The following is a 23,716-nucleotide window of genomic DNA, read 5'->3' as shown; positions in this document are numbered from 1 at the left end:
AAAACTAGAAAAAACATTTTTGACTATAAAATGCAAATTTTTAGTGAAAAAAAAACCTCGAATTTTTCTGGATTTATTATACCCGGAAAAAGTCTGAATCAGAAAATCTGGCATCTCAGACCTGCTAAAGTTGTATATAAGTCAGAGGGAGAAGCCCTGAAGCCCTGAAGATTTCGAGTTTTTGGGCAGAAAATCAGAAACATTCTTACGATTCGAATATTTTCCCGCACAGGAAATTGTCAGGAAAATGTATTGATAAATAAGGGGAAATAACGAATAATGTGGATTTGGTCGGAGTATATTTCAGAAAATAATGGGATATTTTCGGATTTTGATAAATAACCCCCTTAGTCTCACCACTGCATTATTTCTCTTGCCCTTATTTTCCTTATTCTCTTTTTGCCTGCCTCAGAGTTACAGAAATTGTAGGTCAATTATCTTATAAAGTATGGGCAACTCTGGTGCCAAAATATTAGGCACCCCCAGGTGATTATACTTGCTTACCAGATACCCACGCCAATGCTCTTGTTAGCAGAAAACTGCACTGGCCAGAGGTATTTCTGTAGAAGCTCATTCAGTGCAATCTGATCCTCTGCTGTGTTTTTTTTTCTCTGGACCCAGGCAGACACATGCACAGCAGAGTGAAAAGATTTAAGATTGGCTTTAAGTCTACTGTGCATGAGCCTGCCCAAACTGGATCGAAGAAAAGACGTACGAAGCTGAAGAAGATAGAGATGATGAGCTTCAATAGAAACACCCTGGGCCCATGCAGTTTTTAGCGACCAGGAGTAGTGGCCTATGGTATCAGGTAAACAATTCTAATCACTGACGGGTGCCTAACATTGTGGCACTCCCCAGCGATAATACTTTTTGTTCTCTTTTAACACAAACTAGAAAAGGCATGTATCATTCTATAAAAAAAAAAATGCATCAGGCATGCAAGCTGATATAAAACAACAGTCCTTTGTAAACCATAATGGATACAAAAACCCATAATAGCAAAACCTGTAAAGCAGTTAAGAGTGAATTAGAAACTCAAAAGCACAAAGGCAGTCATACAGTACATGATCGGATGAGAGGTTTTTAGTTTAAATGGTCATGGACTGTGTGATTTTGTCATACATTCATGGCCAGATAAAACTGACCCTCTTGGCCCAATGACAGCCTGATTTAGCAGATGAGGATAGAAAAATTAGGGAGATGTTGCCCTGTTTATTATAAATTTTTTACACTTGGGGATGCCAAAAGTTAGGCTCCCCCAAGTCACTACTTTTACTCCTATCAGCAGAAAACTGCACTGGCCCAGGGTTCTCCTAGCAAGCACAAAGAAATTGCTGGCACACAAGTTAATGCTGGCAGGGTAGCGAGCAGCACAAAGAGATGCTCTTCCTGCTTCTTCGGTTTTCAAATTTCCCTAGGGCAGACGCATGCGCAGTAGAGCGAAATAGCCAGCTTTTTGGTAAAATTCAGCTTTTTCCTCTACTGCACATTCGCAGCCACAAAAAGACCTGATGAAGCAGGAAGAGGATTGCTCGGTGGTGCTCACTAGAAGAACCCGGGGCCGGGCGGTTTTCTGCTTATAGGAACACTGGCCCGGGGTGTCAGGTAAGTAAAAGTAGCAGGTAAGTAACTTTTGGCACCCCCAAGTGTAAAATGTTATTGCTTTTAACTTATATATTGGGGAGAGAACATGTATGGTTACACAAAACAAAATAAAACTCAGAACAGAATCCTGCTCCTGTCCAGAGTCTAACTAAACACAAGGCATTTCCCTCTCTAATACGCCAGAAAGCTATTCTGATCCTGACTTACAATAACGCAAATAGGTGGTTGGTAAACTGTGGGTTCTATTTGCACTCACACCTTTATCATCCCCCAGGAGTGGTATCAGCAGTCCCACAGCTATTCCCTTGCAGTGTTAAAAGTAGTTTGTCCCACTCATCCTAATCTTAATTAGCTCCTTAATGTTAACTCCACTGCATCATTAACCCATCATGTCTTGCAACTGTCTCTGTCCATCAGCTGGTTAACCCATTTAGCTCCAGTATTGACCTCTCTAGATAACACAACTCACTATAGATAACACAGTGAGACAGACACAAATTAGACATGAGTAAATGTCCCAAATGTCTATGGAAAACTTAAAGTACACTTCAAATTACTTTTAAAGTAACAGAGCATAACAAATGAATATATGTAGCCATGGAACACATGCTACTCACAGTAAACACTTGTAGCCAAACCTTAGTTACTGGGGAGCTGAAATGACTATTGAGAAGCAAAAGTGTCAGTAATATACCCTCTATATTTGTAAACAGCGGAGACTTTAAATTGTGTTTTTTTTTATTTTAAATGCCAAGATGAAATATCTGGCAGAAAATTCTGAAATATTTGCAAAACAAATATCTATGGATTGTGGGTCTTGGTCTTGTCTGCAGTACTGTGTAGATGAATGCCCCCCTCCCACTTTAAACTAAAATGTTTTATTGAGTTTTTGAAACACAGAGAATACAGACTATCTGTCCTGGATGGGATAAAACAGTTAAATTAGAGGTTAGGGATTTTTTTTAGCTATCACAGAACTATTAATAAAGGCAGTATTTATATTAAACTCTCCATATTTTTTTTTCTGATGTAAAGTACTCTGGATGCAATTTTGCAGTTCCACCAGATGTGGACCATGGTTCTCCTGCATGTCTCTCTTTTTATCACAAGATGGCAGTCATGTTACACTTATATTGTAGTTTCATTTTATTCTTGCAGACCATTGCATAAAATCTGTACTGGTGGAACTTCATAATAGAAGCTGCTGTCTGGGCCCTTCAATACTTGGTCTAGTGGGAGGTTTGTCCAGGCCTCTCCAGTGCAGAAATGCTGATCCATCAATCCTTTCAATCATAATAACCTTTCAAGGAAACATTTCTCATAAATGATAGACCCCTCATTTTGAAAGATCTATGACATTCTTTTTTTTTTCTAGTGAAATAGTGTTTTTCTGCTTCCTTAAAAGCACTGAAGTGCAATTTATCCTCATTGGGCCACCAGCACCACAAGGCAACCACTATGAACCCTGATTGATTTGGAAGCTCTTGCTTTGTTTCAGCTGTAACATGAGGTACAATGGCTAAATGATATGTAAAACCTCATAGCAAAGTCATGCAGAATTACTCAGGGTGCTCTGTCTGATCTATGGCACAGGGTGTTTGCTATCCCAGCTCTAGTATTTTTTTCATTTTTTAGACAGGAAAATGGCAAGATACTGTACAACTCAAGGATCATTGCAGTATCTCCTAACATTCCATGGTGCAGATCCTTCCAGGGATGGTGGGAATAAAAGGCTGCAAATCACATCTAGCAATAAAACAGAAGCAACATTTCTCCGTGCAAATGTATATTAAGTAAATCATAAAAAGTTGCAAATTTGCCCTGAATCTCTACAATCATTTTGACATTGACATTTTGAGATCCCAACGGAAACTGACATGCTGAATTTTATGTCATATAGCAGCCAATCTTAGGGATGTTTTGCCTTGTGATTTTAAAAATGTATGTTATAGGTAAATATTTTTAGACATTGAAATTCGTATCCTTCCCAAATAAGCAGAACATCGGTTTTAGCCAAGGGAATGTGTTTTAGCAACATTCGGATTATCTAAATCAGTGATCCCCAACCAGTAGCTCATGAGCAACATGTTGCTCTCCAACCCCTTGGATGTTGCTCTCAGTGGCCTCAAAGCTGGAGCTTATTTTTTTAATTCCAGGCTTCGTGGCAAGTTTTGGTTGTATAAAACCAGATGTTCTGCCAAACAGAGCCTCAATGTAGGTTGACAGTCCACATAGGGGCTACCAAATGACCAATCACAGCACTTATTTGGCACCCCAAGAACATTTTTCATGCTTGTGTTGCTCCCCAACTCCTTTTCTTCTGAATGTTGCTCACTGGTTCAAAAGGTTGGGGATCCCTGATCTAAATATATTCCCCAACTATCATTATTACTGTATCTGAAGCCTTAACTATTGTTTTGCTTATGTGACCCTCTAAATCCGGATCAGTGACTACAATCTTAAATACCATATGGGACTTGGCATCCAAATTTCCACACTGTGTCCCTATCTGACCCTTCATGTGTCCCAGATTAGATATATACACAAAATAGCAGCATGAAGAAAGTAACTGAAAAGTAAGATGGCTGTGTACTTATTGCTAAGATCTTAGGGCAGCTATCACAGAAGGAAACATATGTATATGTATTACCTAGCTTAGTTGGCACTTAAAGAGAAACTGCACCCTCTTTTAAAATCTGCATAATAAATGAACACTTTCCAATATAAATTCATGAAAAAATTCTGATGGTTTTAAAAGTTTTTTGGAAATAAAGTTTCAATAGAAAGTAGTGTCCGTCCCATTTTATTCTCTGCACTTTTGTCCTCACCCCTGAAACAATGCAGAAGCATAACTTCCAATTACCACCAAGACAGCTCACACAATATCTTGCATTTTCTGTGTTAAAAGGCCTATGAAGAAGAATAGACATTGTGACAATTAGGGGCACATTTACTATGGGTCAAATATCGAGGATTAATTAACCCTTGTAATTCGACCATCAAAGTTAAATCCTTCGACTTCAAATATCAAAGTCGAAGGATTTACCGCAATTCGTTCGACCGAACGATCAAAGGAAAAATCGTTTGATCGAACAATTAAATCCATCGATCGAACGATTTTCCTTCAATCAGAAATTGCTAGGAAAGCCTATGGGGACCTTCCCCATCGGCTAACATTGGTGCTCGGTAGGTTTTAGCTGGCGAAGTAGGTGGTCGAAGTTTAAAGAGACAGTACTTCGACTATCGAATGGTCGGATAGTTGAACGATTTTTAGTTCGAGGTCGTGGTCGAAGTAGCCAATTCGATGGTCGAAGTAGCCAAAAAAATACTTAGAAATTCGTATTTTTTATTCTAATCCTTCACTCGAGCTTAGTAAATGTGCCCCTTAATGTCTTGGTCGGAGGAAAACAATTTCCAGAGTAATGGCTCCTGCTATAAAGCGGCGACAGACAATTCGAGTGCCAAATTATGTGCTTGTATTAAATTCTTTAACCTTTTATGAACCTGGGGTTTCTAATTGGCTTGTAACTTACTGGCTCAGCCAGTAAAATGAATGCTTGATGCCAATGTTATTAAGAGTGATAGCTTGCTTGGCCGTTTTCAATGCCTAAAAATGCATTCTAGAAGTAACTAAAACACCCACCCAAAGGATTATGTTACAATTAAGCAATCGTTGGATAAAATAGCATCTATGTGTGTTTTTAATCAGCTATTGCTTGACAAAACACTGGTTCTTGGCCAAAACAGTAAGGAGCGATCACAGAGAAAGTAAGCCTGGTATTTTTTCCCATGAAATATGGCAATCCTATGTGTACCTTTTCCATATTATTTGCAGTTGTATACACTAGCTAGAACCTTCCTGACTCATTTTTGACATTTTACCTTGCTTGCACTCACTGAAGAAAACATTTAATCAGTTTTCCTTATCTGCCTTGTATTGATCTTCTAGTGTTCTTTCTGCCCTATGTACCAGTATTGATGAACTACATTATCTCATTAGCTGGCACTGAATGCTGGTTTCTGTTTTGTGTCTGATCGTAGGCTAGATAGACAGATGTAAAACTGGAATTCATTCCCTAGGTTATTTGTTCACATTGCCTCATTGATTAATAATATAGAGCAAAGGTTCTTCTGTGCAAGTCCTGATTGATATGCAAGCTAGGGGGCTTCCAATGGGATGTCTACATCCAACCACCACCTGCCCCTTATGAGCACATATGAACTATTGCTGTATTGACACAAGGGTGCAGTGTTTGCAGTCTGTTATGGCAGTGCCAGGCAGATGGCATAGTGCAAAAAACATGGAATTATTTAGATTGCCCCACTGAGAAATCATGATTAGAATGCTAGGGATCAGTGCTGGCTACTTCCCATAATCAACGATCAACACATTTCCTTCTTTCATAGCCATTCTTGGTAACTAGGTCAACCCGGTCTCTATGTTCTGTTTACAAAATCATCATGTGGGATTTCAGAACAAAATAAAAGTTTTGGCATATTTAAATAACCAAGGAGATGGTTTTTAAGTGCTGCAGAGCAATTGTAACTTTCAGAGAGAGAGAGAGAGAGTTCAGTACAGGTGTTTGCAGGCAGCTATTAACGTTAAGACTCTTTCTTCTGCATGATTACATGTGAATGGTGTGAAGGGGGCCTTGAATAAAATGGGATTTTAGCATTTACATAATAAGACTTCACAAAGAGAATACGGCACCCATGGATCAAAATAAAAGATAATTTCTGCCGTGCTTCACACTTCAGTTCTCTGCCTTGGCCCCAAGTCGGCTAAATTGTGACAAAAGCAACCTGCCAGAATCTGTCTCATTTTTCAGCTGAATATCCCTGGATGTGGGCGTTTAGCAAGGAAGTGTCCAAAAGACCACTTTTTTTTTTAATTAATCCTTGAAGTTTGTTGCAGAATCAAACATGTGTAGGCTGCTGAGGTCTATATAGGTCAGTCGAGCGTGTAGGCAGAATCCCAGCTTCTCTGTACTTTGTAGGCGACAAGTGAGAATATTTTTCTTTTTCAGTGGCAGATGGAGATTTATTGTTAAACTATCACTATATCCGAGGTGGGCTTTGTAGTGTTGCTCTCGCTGGCTGTTCATCGGCAGTTAATATCAAAGGTTAGATTAGAACGAATCAGTTTATGTTATAACTGTTAAAGGAATATTTTAAGGCTGTGGAATCACATGGCGGAACAACAGTTTTGGCCATAGCAAATGAGCTTGCTTTTTTAGTAAGCTGTAATGAACATGTGTGCCATGTCAATAGTGCCCTTCATTTCTAGGAACAGTTGGTTGGTTTTGAGTTTTCATGTCTTCAGGTTGGCAATTGGGATAGTCATCATATCAATTTAATAATTCTGCTTGGATTGAGCACAGTAATTGTTAAAGAAACAGCAACACCAAAAAATTTAAATGTTTTAAAGTAATGTAAATATAATTTACTGATGCCCAGCACTGGTACAACTGGTGTATTTTCTTCAGAAAGATTACAATAGTTTTTATAAACAAGCTGCTGTGTAGCAATGGGGGCAGCCATTTAATGATGAAAAAGGAGAAAAGGCACAGGGGATAACAGAGAAGCTCTGTAGTATACAATTGAATTCTACATAGCGTATCTGTTATCTGCTGTGTATAGTGATATGCGAATCGGTGCCATTTTGTGAATTTACAGCAAAATTCGCAAAACTGCGAAAAATTTGCAAAGCGCATTGAAGTCAATGGGTGTCAAAATAATTTTGATGCGCATCAATTTTCCCGCGAGCGTCAGTTTTTATATGCGCGACTATTTGGTCCAAACGCATTAGTCATCATGGGCATCCAAATAATTTTGACACGTGACAATTTTTACGTGAGCTGTAGAAGAAGAGTAGTCAGCACATCGATTCTCACTTTTCTTGCTTGATAAAAGGCCGCATGGCCTGAAACGTTGCAGTGATGCCCACAAAAGCGTAAATAAAGGCTTTTTAACCATTTGAAGAGTTGTTGGTGCTGTTCAATCTTCTACTTCTACAATTTTTATGCGGCTGACTTTTCACCGGTGAATTGTCGCTGCAGTTTAATTAGCTTGCGGCGAAATGCGGAAATAATCAAGTTGATGTTAAAACCTTACTATTAACCTTTTGACAGTAGGAGTGGCAGGTATTTAAAGATTTCAAAGATGCAGTGCACTGACTACATTTTCTACATTTCTGCCCGTACAACAGCCTCTGGGAGAGAGATACAACTTCACAGCTCTTCCTGTAAAAAACCCTTTCCAAGTATTTCGTTGGAACCTCATTAGCTTAGTTGACCTTATTTAGACCGTCTGTAATTCCATAATGTCCTGTTTGAGCGCTGGAGACCAAAGCTACACTGCATATTGTAGGTGGTGCTTTACCAGCACTCAAAAGTAAGAGTTTGTCCTCCTTGAATCTATGTATCTTTTAACACAACTCAAAACCTTGTTTACACTTGTAGCTTCTGACTGGCATTGCTTGCTACAGCCTACAATTACAGTATCTACAAGGACCCCAATAAGTACTCTTGGGATCTCCCAGTGCCGACTATCTGCAGTTATTATGGAAAGAGCTTCTTTACTGTTATTCAAGTATTTAGTTGCAGAGCGCTGTATTTATAGGTCCCTCTGGAAGCGTTAATTATGTATCTGATTATTATTCATGTGGTCATCAACTATTTAGGATTCAAATCTGCTTTAATCGTATATGCATTTAAGAAAAAGATATACAGGTATAGTGGGTTCATTTTATACACCCCAATGTCCTTTAGTACACACCTGGGACCACCAAGGGGGAGAGCTAAGATTTGCTGGGACCCTGTAAAAAGAAAACCTAAGAGACTCTCTGTGACTAAATGTTGACAAAATAGCCCTGGGCCAGCAAAGGCAATATTAGAAATTATATCCTACTGTGACCTGGAGCCATACACTGAACTTTGATGTGTTTTTTTTTCTGGCCGAAGGCCTTTTGCAATACAACTCTATTTTTCATGCCTCTGCACACAGCAGAATAAAATCAGACCTAAACTTTTTCAGATGGCTTGAAAGAGTTGCTTACATTGTCAACCCTATGTATGAAAAATGAGTTGTGTTTGTATGTGTATGATGTGGCTGCATATAAACCAGTGCACTCTACACCATACATCCAAATGCATTTTGAGTACACCTACTTTATATTTTTAGGATCCAGTTTAACACCTATGTAAGTAAAGGATCTTGACATTGTTAATGCTTGAAGCATCTTAGTAAAACCTCACCAATGGCTTAATATATTTGTTAGTATTTCAAGATAATCTAAAAGAAGTGTACTTATGAACACTATATTCATAGATTAATATAATAATGTCCCCTTTCAGGAAATTGATCCTGGGCAGCTGACCTTAGAAGAGCTGATGGACATGAGCGATGATCGGGTGTGCGAGACCCTAGAAAAGTTTGGTGCCAGTAGTGAGGAATGTGATCGACTTAATGCATCTCTCTCATGTCTAAAGAGTGTCCATAAATCAGGTAAGGCCTGGGTGAATGGCTATTTTAATTGCTACCATGTATATTTTTTTTGGGAGGGAATGTATTGTTTGCAACATGAAGCGGTATTTTAAGTTTAATACAGCTTTACTGGTTTTGCTCAGATCTGAAAACAAACGGAATTCTTCAAAGATGTGAGCTTTGGCTGAGGATACTGTGCAAATTACTAAAAATAGAATTTTTTTTTAAAACCTGGGAGAAGCAAACTCTTTGTAATAAGTCCTCTTTTAAGCCAATCTTTTCCCCACCCCCACCGTTTCTTCTGGATCTTTAACTTTCAATGACACCACAGCGCTCAGGGCTAGGGGAATGACAAACAAAAATTTAGCACAATAAGACTGATTACAATTAACATCCATGTGTTACAAATCAGTTACTTATTAATGTGCCATATACCACACACATCTTGATTCAGACTTCTGTGTATTTAAAACAGCATGTGCTTTCAAATAACTGTTTCAGCTTCCCTTCCTCAGTGCAGGTGGCTTATTAGAAGTAAATACTTAAAACTACATATCATATGTCTCAAGGAGCTTTCCTTTTTTCTGTGCAAACACATTAAGAAGCAGGGGCAGTGCCCAAAGTGTTGTTTTTTTCTTAAATCATTTTTAAAAATTGCAATGGCACCTATGCATAGGTATCTTTTTGATGGTATTGAGTCTTGCCAGTGTCTCCCTTTCTCCTTGCGTTCCACTGTGCTCTATACCGGATGTAACATTCACCTGATGGGTTTCACTGTTTCCAGCTTCCTCAGAGGTATATAGCACATTAATTAACTTACTTGTAATCAACCTTTTAACTAGTTTTCTGTTTTGTCATTCTCCTAGCCCTGGGCGCTGATCTGTGGTGTCATTACATGTGCAAGTTACTGGTGTCACCTACCACTAAACCATAGTGTTTGTTATATAGATGATTTTTTCTGACAAATTAACTTTTACAACCATAATATATAGTGTAATTGAAAAAATCATTTCAGGTCTTATACTTACGTACTTATGTTACTTATTCATAGTGCCCTGACTTTTTAAAAAGGCTGTAAGTGATAGTTTACTGGACAGCCGTGTTGGTTAACTACTGCCTTAAAGGAAAACCATACCCTCAAACAATGTAGGTCTCTATAAAAAATATATTTAATAAAACAGCTCATATGTAAAACCCTGCTTCATATAAAAAAAATCATAATGATATACTTTTTTAGTAGTATGTGCCATTGGGTAATCATAAATAGAAAACTGCCATTTTATATAATAAGGACCGCCCCCTGGGATCATAGATTCACGGTGCACACAAACATACCAAACAAACTATACTTGTTAGGTCACGAGCCAATTAACAGACAGAGTTCTGTCTTTTGCTTCCACACTTCTTCCTGTTACAGTTAGAGCCGTAGTATTTCTGGTCAAGGGGTTCTCTGAGGCAGCACACAGACCATCACAAAATGATGTAAAAGGGAAATATTTACTTAAATATATATTCCAGTTTGATAAGATTCTTTAATATGCCACTTAATTTGATATCTGGACTATCTGGTGCTCAAGTATTCATTTTGGGTGTATAGTTTACCTTTAATAGACTTGTGCTGCTGGTGAAAAATATAGGGAATGTTTGAAATGCTTAAAGTTTAGACAGTGACACCCTTAAGAGACATGGTACATACCAGCTTCAGCCCAACTTATACCACCCAGTCTTCGATACACGGCACTCAAAGCTATTACAGGGGAAATGCTGAGGATCTTTGTAACAAATACTCTTTAAGGGCCACTTGAAGTGACCATCATTGGAAATCATTTTTTTATTTTCTTTTTAATATAAAATTAAGCAAAAAAAAAAAGAAGAGAGATCTGTATGTTTGTCTTGTCATTAACAAAAGTCTCTGTAGAGGGAGCAAGTGTGCCATCATTTGTACAAAAGCTGCATCAAAACAGAAGTTCCCTGCCATAAAGTAATAAACCTGTGTGAAAGTTATACATTCATTTGGAAATCAAAGGTTCAATCAATTATTTCATGTGTTAATGCACACCTCAGTTGTAAATTGTAAATATTTATGATTTAATAAAACGGTTATTGGGGTTTACAAAAGTAATAAAACATTATTTCCTAGATCTAACAGCTACCCAGCTCAAACACAAACCCACACACTGGGGCTCATTTATCAACACTGGGCAAATTTGCCCATGGGCAGTAACCCATGGCAACCAATCAGAATTGCTGCATTCATTGTACTGCTTGCAGCTGGCTTTAAAAAGCTAATCACTGATTGGTTGCTACAGGTAACTGCCTAGGGGCAAATTTGCCCAGTGTTGATAAATGAGCCCCACTGTATTCTACATAAATTAACGCTTTAGTCAGTGTTGGACAGGGACAACAAGGGCCCACCCAAAAACTTTAGACCTGGGGCCCATTCTCAGTCCTATTATTCTTCCTCTCCTCACTCAACCTCTATTCTCCTAGTCTCTTTTCTTTACATATTATAATCTATTATTTCATCTATTTCACCTCTTTGTTCTCATAGAAATAGGGAATGCCCACAAAATAGGCCAAATCTTTAGCAGCATGAGGGCCCACTGACACTTGGTCTCACCAGGAGGTTTTCCGGTATCCCAATGGGCCAGTCCGACATTGGCTTTAGCGATTGTTGATCATTCTAATTTCTCTAGGGCGCACTTTTTGCACCAATCTGTATATGCCCTTCTGGGCAACAGAATGTGCCAGCATCAGAAACAAAGCAAAGCAAATATTAAATGTACAGGACTTAAATAACCAGTCTTAATTGGAAGGCGGGGCGCTCCGCCAATGAGGTGAGTTGAGCAACTCGCCTCAGGCGGCAACAAAAAGCCGCTCCTGTGCCTTTAAGAGCCGAATTTCCGTTTTTTAAACCGGAAATTCGGAACAGGGTCCTCCTTACCTTTATCTGTATGTAATCAGTGCTGTGAAATATGTTGGTGTTATAAACGGTATATATATGCAGTATATATATATTGCTAAACAAAAATGTAAATGCAAGAATAGAAAGTCTATACTCAACGTTGCAGTCTAAAAAACCTGTTTAAATAATTTGATTATTATTTATTAATATAAGCCCCCTGCAGAGGCCTCCACCTCTTGAACAACACCGCACCCCTCAACTGTACCTGTAAGAAAAGTTTTTACTGCTAGTTTGAAAATATTAACAGTTATAAACTGCTAATATAATGAATTTGCATTGACAGTGACAGGATTGTCTGGTCACCTATATGGGATAATGCAGGGTCAAGTACAAGGGACTGTTTTATTATTGCATAGAAAAGAGAAATCAGTTTTACAAACTATATTTATTTGCTTAGTAAATGGAAGATGGCCTTGCAGTAATTTGGACCCTTTTTTAGATAATGGGTTTCTAGATAATAGATCCCATAGCTATACTACATTAATGGGCCTATTTATTATGCTGTGTAAAAGGAAATTCACAGGAAATAACCGTGTAAAGAGCTGTATAAAATAAATGGCTTCAAGTTGTGTTGTATTTTACACCATGTGAATGCCAGAGTTTCCTGCCGTTATTTTACACTGCGGCAGACCTTTGTATGTAAGTTCAGGCAGAAGTTGCTCAAAGAAAAAGTGCGTAAAAAAACATTTTTAAACAGTTTTTTGCACGTGATGCCGGACTAATTATTCTGACATTTTTTACACCTCGTAGTTTTGCGGAATCAAGTTTGTACAATGCTACTTCTCTCATTATTACTCATATACTATAGTTCATAATGTAATTTGAGTAAAATATAAAAGCAAGAAAGATGTTCAGCCTACAGAACTTCTACAGAGCTGTCAAGTCTCCCTATTTCCCAGGTAGTTACCACTCATGCATGGAGTTATTTAGTGATGAGTTCTTTATTTATTGAGCACATGCACGGGCAAACAGTCAGTGGCTTCAGGCACATTTTATGTGCTTGTGTGCTAACATAACTTCCACTGACGTCAATTCCGGGTATGAAACTTCAAGCTTTATGGTCGACAGCTCTGACTCCTAGGTTGAACAGAGCCAGACCAAGAAGAGCTTGCTCCAAAGACTAGGGTGACAATCTCCTCCCCTCCCTGGATACTACCTTTACCAAGGCAGGGGTCCCCAACCTTTTTTACCCGTGAGCCACATTAAAAAAAAAAAGAGTCCTTTGAGGTGCCAAATAAGTGCTGTAATTGGCTATTTGGTAGCCCCTATGTGGATTGACAGCCTACAAGAGGCTCTACTTGGCACTATAGTTCGTTTTTATGCAATTGAAACTTGCTTCCAAGCCTGGAATTCAAAAACCAGCACCTGCTTTAAGAACACTGAGAGCAACATCCATGTTACTCACAAGCTACTGGTTGGGGGATCACTGACCTAGAGACTGGCAAAGTTAGGCAGCCACAGAACAACAGGGTTAGGGAGATGATATTAAGAGAGATTATTGGATTTGGACAATTTGTTTACAGGTAAAACCGATAGTGAACTTGAAACATGCTGGGAAAGGTAAGAACAGGTGGAAAGTTTTGCTTCAGGTCTAGTAATCTATTAACAGGTAGCATTTACTTGTCTGTTCTGAAAGCAAACACCTGCTGTGTTGTCATAAGCTACTAGACCTGGAGCAGACTGTGCACCTGTTAATAAACTGCCTAAAATACTAAAGTAGAATTCAAGGACACTGCAATTGATAGCATTTATTATGCATATCACATAAAACACTACTTATAATATAAATAAAGTCTTTTCATGAAAAATACACAGTATACAGTTTTCCTCCAATAGGGACTATTAGATCATTCCATATCGAAACACTGCTATTTTTAATAATTGAATTCATCCCTTTGTGTGAGAGCACAGTGCCTCTAACAGACCAAACTAACACATACCTGAATGGACAGAAGGTTTTACTTCCACACTCATTCCAGGAGTTCCTGTCAGGCGTAAAATGAATAACAAACACTATAAAATGAACACTGCAAAATGGCAGCTCAAGGTAATTTATGTAAACAGAGAATAATGTATCTAAAAATATTGTCAAAATATATGTATATTAGGGGGGTTATTTTTTCTGGTCTGTGTTTTAAAGGGGAAAAATTAATTTTTTGTGCTCCGAAAGCTTGCAGTGTATTTTTATTGTTAGCCAATATAGGTATCACTTCTACAATACTTTTTGTATTTGTTATTTTTGTGATTTATTAAACTCAGAGGCTGTTAAAAGTCTGAATAAAAAAGTCTCAAACCATCTCAAACCTGTCGGTCATGTAGAAGTAAAAGGCAGATGTCCTGTTTACAGTTGGAAAAGTTTTCGGCCATCAAATCTGAAAAAATCTGAAAGTTTTTTTCTGCACCAGAATTTTTCTAGTAAATTTATTGATAAATGCATTAAAAATGTGCACAGGAGTTTGGCCAAAGTGGTTTTAAGTAAATATTGAGAAATTTTTAAATTTAGTAAATAACCCTCTAGAAGTCAACAACCAGTTCTATAACCCACTAAATAAACCCTCTTTAATACTGGTCATTAACTTTTACTCGGCTATTAGTTACTGTGCGGTTATAATACTACTGTATATAGTACCAAAAGTCAAAAGCCTGTATGTATCATTATTTGTTTCCATTGCCTTATATTTCTAATATATCTGTAGAAGAAGGGCAACATTGTGTTGTTGAATATCATCTCTATTGACACTAATAAAGACTAATCACTCGAGGTAAATGAAATATTACATGTCACTATTGGTTAAGATATGCACGTTAGATACAAAAAAAGAGGTGATCCATGAATGACCTTCCCAGGAATCTTTACAAGTGAGAGTCTCAGCGGTGTTCATGTGGGCAGGTTCCCCTCCAAGACACATATTACATCCCAGTCCCATTTTCTGTAGGTTTTCTGCAATTTTAGCTTGTTCTTAGTTATGTATAATTTATTCTATGTTTATTCTACATGTTTTCCTGTATATTTAAAGGAGAAGTAAACACCTTCTTTAAAAAATACTCTACCCCCCTACCCTACATAGACCCCCTCCCTCTCCCCCCCAGCCTAGCTGCTACCCCGGGCAAATGCCCCTAACTTTTTATTTACCCCTCGGTGCAGATTCACGGCATCGGAGTTCACAACAGCCATCTTCTTCTTCTTCAGTCTTCATCGGGTCTTCTTCTGGGGCTGTGGCAAGGGCTGTGGCAAGACCAAAAAATGATGGCTGCTGTGAACTCTGATGCTGTGAATCTGCACCGAGGGGTAAATAAAATGTTACGGGCATTTGCCCGGGGTAGCAGCTAGGCGGGGGGGGGGGGGGGTCTATGTAGGGTAAGGTTTTTTTTAAGAAGGGCTTTACTTCTCCTTTATATGTTAGCAGTTTTTGCAAAGTCTTCTGCCAGATGGAAATTTAAACAGCAATGTTAAATACGTGGGTTTTTGTATTTAAAAAAGCATCAAATCAATGTTAAATGGTTGCAATACAATTACATTAAATGCGTTGTTCAACTTCCAAACACTTTTTCCAGTTCAGTTGTTTTCAGATTGTTCATCATAAACAAAAACTTTTTTTATAAGCTTTCCATCTTTTATTCTTTACCATTTTCCCAAAATGTAAGTTTAAACTTTAATGTTCCCGTCTCTAGTGTTTCAGTCTGGCAGCTCAGTGACCCAGGAGCAGAATCTGAACTGTTACAATTTACTACATTTAGTTGACACAATTAATTGATACATTTCTCAGCATTATCTGTGGAACATTAGCAACTATTGTATCAATTATAAGAGCTGCCTTCAGGGCAGAGACACATGCCCAGCGACAAATCACCTCTTCTTCGGTCGACTAATCTTCCCGCAATGCCTTCCCACCGGCTAGAATCTAAATCACCGGCGGGATGGCACTCGGATCGCTTCATTTTCCGAAGTATCCTTGTGAGGCGAAACAAAGCGCTCCGAGTGCCATCCCGCTGGTGATTTGGATTCTAGGCGGCGGGAAGGCATTGCGGGAAGGTTAGTCGCCTGAAGAAGAGGCTGCTTGTCGCCGGACGACTAAATCTCCCCGAATCTCCATGTGTGTCTCTGCCCTTAATGAAACTTGCTCTGCTCAGCAGGGCTAAAGATAACAAATGTATCAATTAAATGTATCAATTTAGAACAGTTAAGAAGAACCATCAAGAAGAGGATTGCTCCACAGTGCTCACTGAGAATCTCAGACTGGGCCTGGATATGTTTCTTTACTGTACATTTAGATACTGGTGTTAATATTTACTGTAAAAAAAAGAAGCAATTTCTGAGTGCTGTTGATGTGGCTGATACATAGTCTTATTATACAGCAGTTTATGGCCATGCTGATTACTATTAGTGTGGTTTGTGCAGCTTGGATGTTCAGGTTTCAATTGATCCCAACATACTTGTACATAGTTGGTCACTGGAAGAATGACACTATATTTAACTTTATTATTATTTTTTAAAAAACCCCGTATTTAACATTAGTTAGGGGGACTGGTGGGCCTGATGCTTGGGGCATTTAATTATGAAGAAGAAGAACAAAAATAAAATCCAGAATACAAGAAGTGAATTTGAAAGGAATGCTAAATAACCAGAGTAATTCAGAAACAGTGGGGAGACTTCATCTAAAATTAATAACATTGTGTTATTTGTAATTAGCGAGGAGCAATTTATATCTCAAAATGTCTGAATTAGTCGACATTTTAGGCAATTTTTTGTCAGTCTGACAAATGCTTGAACTGCTCCATTGAGATCCAAAGATTTATCGTACTAAGCTAGTCATAGGTGCTATATTAACCTTTTTCATTTACTTCTGTGTATTGAATCATTAATTACTTTTGCTTAATTTCCCTAGCTATTCACAGGAATGGCTCTGATTAAAGGGAGTGGAGGAGGCTGAAAAGGCTGCTTATCACTTGTTATATTCTTACACTGCAATTAAGCTTTAGCAGAATAATTTTGATATATGGATATTATCACTCTACGCTTGATCCTGAGGTGAAACGTTATTCTATGCTCAAAATTAATGGCCTCCCACAATCAAATAAATATATCTTTATGGGTTTGCCTTGACTGCGCATTTATAGCCAGTTTGTAAAGAAGAGATGGATTGAGGCTTCCGTTACCACTGCCCTCTATTATGCCAAGAATGAATACCAGCGCTCAAGAAGAAAGGAAGTTAACTAGAATGAACCAAGCTTCCTTTGACATGTCGGGGGGCTTTTGCTATGAGGCTGGGTAAGAGCCTTGCATCATGTGGCACTTTATAAGAGGCAACAATAAGCCACCAATTATAACGTTAAGAACAAATATATTATTATAACTGGGGATGCAGAACTTATATGAGGACTCTTTATATTAGCAATTTCACACAAACCCTGTATAGGGAGGAGAGGTAGGCACACTTGTAGGTTAGCATCTGCCATCAGAGGTGGCAAAAAGTCTAGAAGCATTCCTGACAACTGTTGTTGGCTTTCTTCTCCTTGAACGCCCTGATGAGTAGTGGTGTATGCTGGGAATTTTTCTGTAGCAATATTTAGCAAACTAAAGATTTAAGAAAAATAGTCTATACTAACCTGACTGCCTGTTGAGGACTAATATGATTAAGTTGCAAAGAATTTGGCACTTTTTTGTGTCTGCAACAAAAGGCTTTACAAGTATACATAATAATATAAACATTTTGATTTTATTAGCAACATAATCATTAATGCTAATGCCACTAGTGTAGCCACTAGTTAGACACATGAAAATCATGAAATCCACATGAAAACATATGAAATCCACACAAAGCACTGCCGGGTCACTGTTAAACTTTAGGCAGCACATATTTATTCACATATGGTTGTTTTGTGCAGGTTTCTCCTAAACTCTTACATATTATGTTACTGTGCCCATCTTTCCTTTTTTTTTTGAATTGTGGTGAGATGCACATTGCGCATAGATATTTGCTAATGAGAATGTTTGCATGATCATGCTACTGTACATAGCTCTTTTATGTGAAAATAATATTGATTGTAATTTTGCAATAATTGTGCCCAGCTTTTTTAGAGAAGAAGGCACAAGGCTAATCTGTTCTCTGTGTGTTTACTTTAGTACTGTGTTACATTTATAAACGCAGTGTGCAAAGAGAATGCAATTGTGGGTGCAAGTCTTGATGAAGCGGATGCAGTTGCTCTCAAAGTTTGTCAGTAGGTAGTGGGGATAGCTGCATTTCCATCTTTACAGTAAAGCAGTAGTTTTAGTGCATTATCAGAATCTATGATTTGTCGAAGGGCATATTTAGCACGGCAGAAAGTCTCCCAAATTCTCCAAACCAAGTTAAGGTCTATTGGCATCGAGAAGGAGTTTTGGCAAGTATTAAGGCAGTAGAGTGGAAGGGTTAGGGTGCATTTTTATCCAGGCGAACCAGTTGAGAGAGTGCCATGTATATATACAAATACACATAATGTGCTTCTTATTAGTCCCCCTGTTTTATTAGTCCCTGTAATCATTTTTTTCACATACATAAACACAATAGAGGCATAGAACCTGACACTGGATGGCTGTGTATCATATACTGTACATATCATTTTATCCTTTATAGAATGTTTAAACATTATTGTTCGGTTATATAGTTCTAGTGAATTCTATTTACTTCCCCACATATGAAGAAAGGGATGTAACATAAGTCCAATATGACTAAACATAATTAGATTTTTCTATTGTGTTGTTGTATAAAGCTCATAGTTATTCCATCCACTAAGAGCTTTCAGTTTGTCAGATACAGTTCCCAGTGTGTGTTTTTAATATCAGAAAATGGATGAGACTTAGCTCGTTGCTTGTACAGGCTGATCAGGCAATGATATAAATTTGCAGGAATGAAATAGAGGGAGCCTCAGAGCATGGGCTTTGAACTTTATGCTGCATTCATGCAGCCTGAGACGAAGCTAATGGCCTGTGACTAGAGTGTGATGAGTAATTAGCCATTTTAAGTCAGGAGAAAAATATGATCTGCCGTTTAGGATTTGTCAATGGATTATTTAGCCAAGAACTCACATGTCCTGAATCCAAAAAGGACTGTTAGCAGTAGTTCAGTGCTTACAGAGATTTGTTGCCGCTACAAAGAGAGACTACGGGTAAATGTATTTCCTATCTGTTAGCTATTCTTCGATCTGTTCAGCCTTTCTAGTGAAGGTCACCAATTCTTAAATGGAATTTGAGATTTCATTTGACAATTTTAGGAGGAAGCAGCTTTCATCATTCCACAATATAGAGCCCATCACTTGTTCTGTGTACTTACTGGAAATCGTTGACAAAACATAACAAGACATAATGATGATAGGTTATAAAGTCACCATTGTTAGTGTATGTATACTCTGTACTGTAGCTCAAACTTGCATGAGATCTGTGCTCTGTTGTGTTTATTGCTGGTCATCCAGCAAGAGAATTCTTGGAAATATGTGTATAATATTAAATGGAATGCTGCTGCAGTTCATTTGAAGGGAAACAATGACACACCTGCAAGATCAAAATGTATCTGTGTTTATCTTTTTGATCTGATGTGGTGAAAGCAGCCGTTAAAGATTTGGGGGTTTCCATTGCAAAGTTGCAAAATAGCAGGTGTATAGAAGAGGCTGAAAGATATAATATAGAAACACTATAATTGGTTGAAAATATGGCTTGAGACATTGCAGACCATATAAAAATGCTACATTTTAAATAACCCCTGGCTTCAGAAACACCCAACAAGGTTGCTCATAAAGAAACCCTGGCCCATTTGGGTTTACAGAGACCCATCACATGAGGCCTGCATCAATGTGCCGATGGGATTTTCAAACCTGCCTGGTTGATAGCTGGCCAATATTCAGCCCTGGCTACACATTTAAATGGTAAAGAGAACTGGGGAATATGTGGAGAGCAGTGACATCTAGGAAGTGCTGAATGGAAAGTAAAAGTAATTGTCTGCTCCTCAGGGCATAGAGGAGGGGCAGACAATATTTGATTGATAGCTGAGATTTTTAAATGAGCTTACAACAGCTATGAATGCTTTAATCAAAAATAGAAATTGGATTTCATGTTTAATTTCAAAAGGACTTTTATTATACAGATTTTTGTGTCTGGGTGACAGGTCCACTTTAGGGTTAGTTCACACAAGGAGATTCGGGGCAATTAGTCGCCAGGCGACAAAATCTCCCTGAATCTCCTGGTGTGAACTAACCCTTAAGAGGTTAATTAATTGATTACTGTTGTCCAAAAGACAACAATAAAAGGAGAAAGTTCCATGTATTTTCAACTTACAATGAGCATTCTTTCTACCTGGAAAATATTTTAAACATCAGTGAGGTTTTCAATCAATCAACTGTTCTATCTGCGTATGAATTTCTCCATTTAGCTGTACAGATAACACTTAATTAGCTTTAAGATAATATATAGGCCCATAAAGATAGGCTGTTCAGTGGGGTCAAGATAACAAGGTACAAATTAATATGTTTGATTAGATTTTTTTTTTCAGTTCGGCACTTTTAACACATTCTTTCCTGTTTTGCTGAACACATTTATTGCACTACATATAACGAAAAAAAAAAATATCCGTAAGCCAATGTTGCAAAAGACAAACATAATGCAAATAAAAATGTTTCTTTGCTGTCGTGGAGAAGGTGAGGAATCTGAACAGTGTCTCACCCTCCTCAACATAAAGAGACACAAAAGAGGTTTCTGGGTCACAGATCCCAGGGTTTGATGGGTAACAGAGGCAATCACAGGTTAGAGAGAGGATGCGTCTTGTCAAGAAAGACATTTTGAATGACATTGTCTGAGCTGAGGGTGGAAGGTGAGAATACCTGTCAACCATTCTGTCAGTTTATTCACAGCGACCATGGTACATAGACAAGCCATCTATGTGTGCTGAGAATTTCAAAATCTGTTAAAAATAGGCAAATTGGTGCATCATATTTATTAAAGTATTTAGGGTACATTCGTCTGAAAATAAAAATGAAATAGAAATGATACTGTATTTGCTTGAATGCTTACAATGTTTATGCAAACAACCATTGCAAACACATGGATCCATTTTCAACAAATTTGAGTTTTTGGCATTCTGACTTAATAAATAACCCCCTTAAAGTTTTTTTTAACTGGAAAACCTTAGGTTCCAAGGATTTTGGTTAATAGATCCCATACCCTTGTATTTTTAATTAGAAAGTATGGTAGGTTGTTGTACTGGTAGGTAATTATTAATAGTGGGGATATTGATACTTTATATTCTTCAGCAATTAATATTTTCTTCCTTAGTTTTTAAACTTTTTTTCCCATATTTTAATTTTATTCTGCAGTGTTCCTCTGTTTTCCTTTCTACTAATTGGACCAATATTATGCAAATATAAATGGGCAGCTTTATATTCTGGTGTAACACTGCTGATCCAGGGATTTGCGCTGTCTGTTGTTAATGCCGAAGTGGTGGTTCTCAAATGAATCTAATACACAAAGTACTTGTAAGTGCTTTTCTATTCAATATTGATATCTAGGGGCTTAGCATCCTATTACAATACATAACATGTTTTTTTTTTTTTTTTTTTGCTGCTGTACTGCCAAAAAACAGCAGCTTCCTATCCTCATCCCTAGTCCTAATAGCACAGCTATAGTATACAGTGAAAATTTTCAAGTGTTGAAAAAGAGCTGGGTTGCTCGAAACATGTAGGAGGTTATTTATCAAAGTCCGAATGGAAAAAACTTGAACGATTAAAGTTTTTTTTACTGTAAAATCTGAATTTATAGTGGAAAAAAAACCTTGAATTTTTTCGGGATTTATTAAAGCCCAATGCTTCAAAAAGTCAGAAACCGAAAATACAACATTTCAGACATGCCGAGATTGTATATAAGTCAATTGGAGAGGCCCCTATCCTATTTGGAAGTTTCTGTGGTCTACGCTGAAATTAGCCTGAAAATCCAACTATTTTGGATTTTTCGGGCAAAAATCTGAAAAATGTGTGTTTTTCAAGAATAAATCTGAAAAAAACCATACGATTAGGATTTTCACTCAATTTTATATAAATAAGGTCACATTGTGGATTTTAGTTTGGTCCGACTTTTTTATTTTAAAAAATCAGAAAAATTAGAATTTTGATAAATAAGCCCGTAGTGTCAATAAAAAAAGTTTGACACATCACTTTGCATGTGTGGCACAAACTTCTTTAACTTTGTATATAACTGTTTTTCTATACTGTCTGTATACCTTAAAATTAGATAAACTGTTATTGCAATTTAAGATATATATAATATTATGTGAACAACAGGCTGCTAGTTTCCTCAAATGCTATATATGAAGATAAAGCAAAGACATGCCGACCTGAGTATTAGCTGAGGCACCTAATTTTACCTACGAAACTGGGAAACTTATTGACTCAAGTATAAGCCTAGGGTGAGAAATGCAGCAGTTTTGAGCTGAAAGAGCAAGTGAATGCTCAAAAACATGGTAAAAATGTGCATTGTTTTGTGCCAAAAAGCTATGGTAAGCACTGTGGGATATAGCTGATATAGCAGGGAAAGTTGTCAGCAGTACAATTAAAGATATTATATCAATGTTTCAGAAGTAGAATCCTAGAACCCAGCGATAGGATGCTGGGAGTTTTGTTTCAGCAACTATTAACATGCAGTAGGTTGGCTGTTATATAAAGGTGGCCATAGATAGTGATGGGCGAATTTGTGCCGTTTCGCTTCGCCGGCGCCCGTTTTTTTTACGCCGGCCCCCGTTTTTGACGGCGGCGTCCGTTTTTTTGAAAAAATCTTTTTGACGCCGGCGAATTTTTGCCGCGAATTCTCGCGGGCGTTTCGCAAATTTATTCGCTGGCGGTGAATCGCGCAAATTTGTCGCGAATTCGCGCCTGGCGAATAAATTCGCCCATCATTAGCCATAGACGCAAAGATCCGCTCGTTTGGCAACATCGCCAAATGAGCGGATATTACCCCGATATGCCATTAACAGGCATGGCTATATCGGGGGTAATCTGATTGTTCGGCTGTATGGCCGAACAATCCGATTACGATGTGCCATGGGCTCCGGCGGGATCGGTCGGGTCAAAATCAAACCTGATCGATCGACCAAACGATCGATATCCGCCGGACAATAGATGTCGGCACACGCCACACTCAATCCGAAAATCGTACGAATCCTCGATTCGTATGATAGGATCTGTGTGTCTATGGCCACCTTTAGTCTGTTGTGTGAGAGTGGGGTGCAGAGCTTACCTGGGAGTGTGTGTGCGGGGCTAATCAAGTGGAAAACAAGCATGCGCTGGTCGGTGATGTCACACGTAATGTGCAGCCGCAATGTGCCATGGAGAACCCGGCAATCAGGGGCACGCAGCCATTCACATTGATCAGCTAGGTATATATTTATACTGACTCGAGTATAAGCTGAGGTAGACTTTTTCCAGCTCATTTTGGGTGCTGAAAAACTTGGCTTATACTCGAGTATATACGGTACTTTGTTATTGGTTTTTTTTTGGAAAATTTAACATAGCCTGAAAGGGACAGTAAACATGTATAGAAACCCTTTGCTCAACATGAGCATGACAAACAGAACTTGACTTATAAATATATATATGTATTCTGCCTATGTTGTAGCCATTGTCAGAAAGTGAGGAGAAGTTCAA

The 23,716-nt window shown here is 38.1% G+C and overlaps 1 protein-coding gene across 2 annotated transcripts in view; it reads left to right on the top strand.

Moving 5' to 3' along the window:
• Positions 1-23,716, top strand: part of LOC108707180 (kinase suppressor of Ras 2) — a 194,194-nt gene that overhangs the window by 43,141 nt on the left and 127,337 nt on the right. For both annotated transcript variants that reach the window (XM_041580388.1, XM_041580389.1), the window contains exon 3: positions 8,961-9,111. In XM_041580388.1, coding sequence (XP_041436322.1) covers positions 8,961-9,111 — 151 coding nt within the window. The remainder of the gene's footprint in view (positions 1-8,960; positions 9,112-23,716) is intronic.

Source organism: Xenopus laevis, chromosome 1S, assembly GCF_017654675.1.
Source record: "Xenopus laevis strain J_2021 chromosome 1S, Xenopus_laevis_v10.1, whole genome shotgun sequence".
Taxonomy (NCBI): Eukaryota; Metazoa; Chordata; class Amphibia; order Anura; family Pipidae; genus Xenopus; species Xenopus laevis.
The sequence above is the reverse complement of the archived record's forward strand: the minus strand, read 5'-3'. Positions and strand labels throughout refer to the sequence as shown.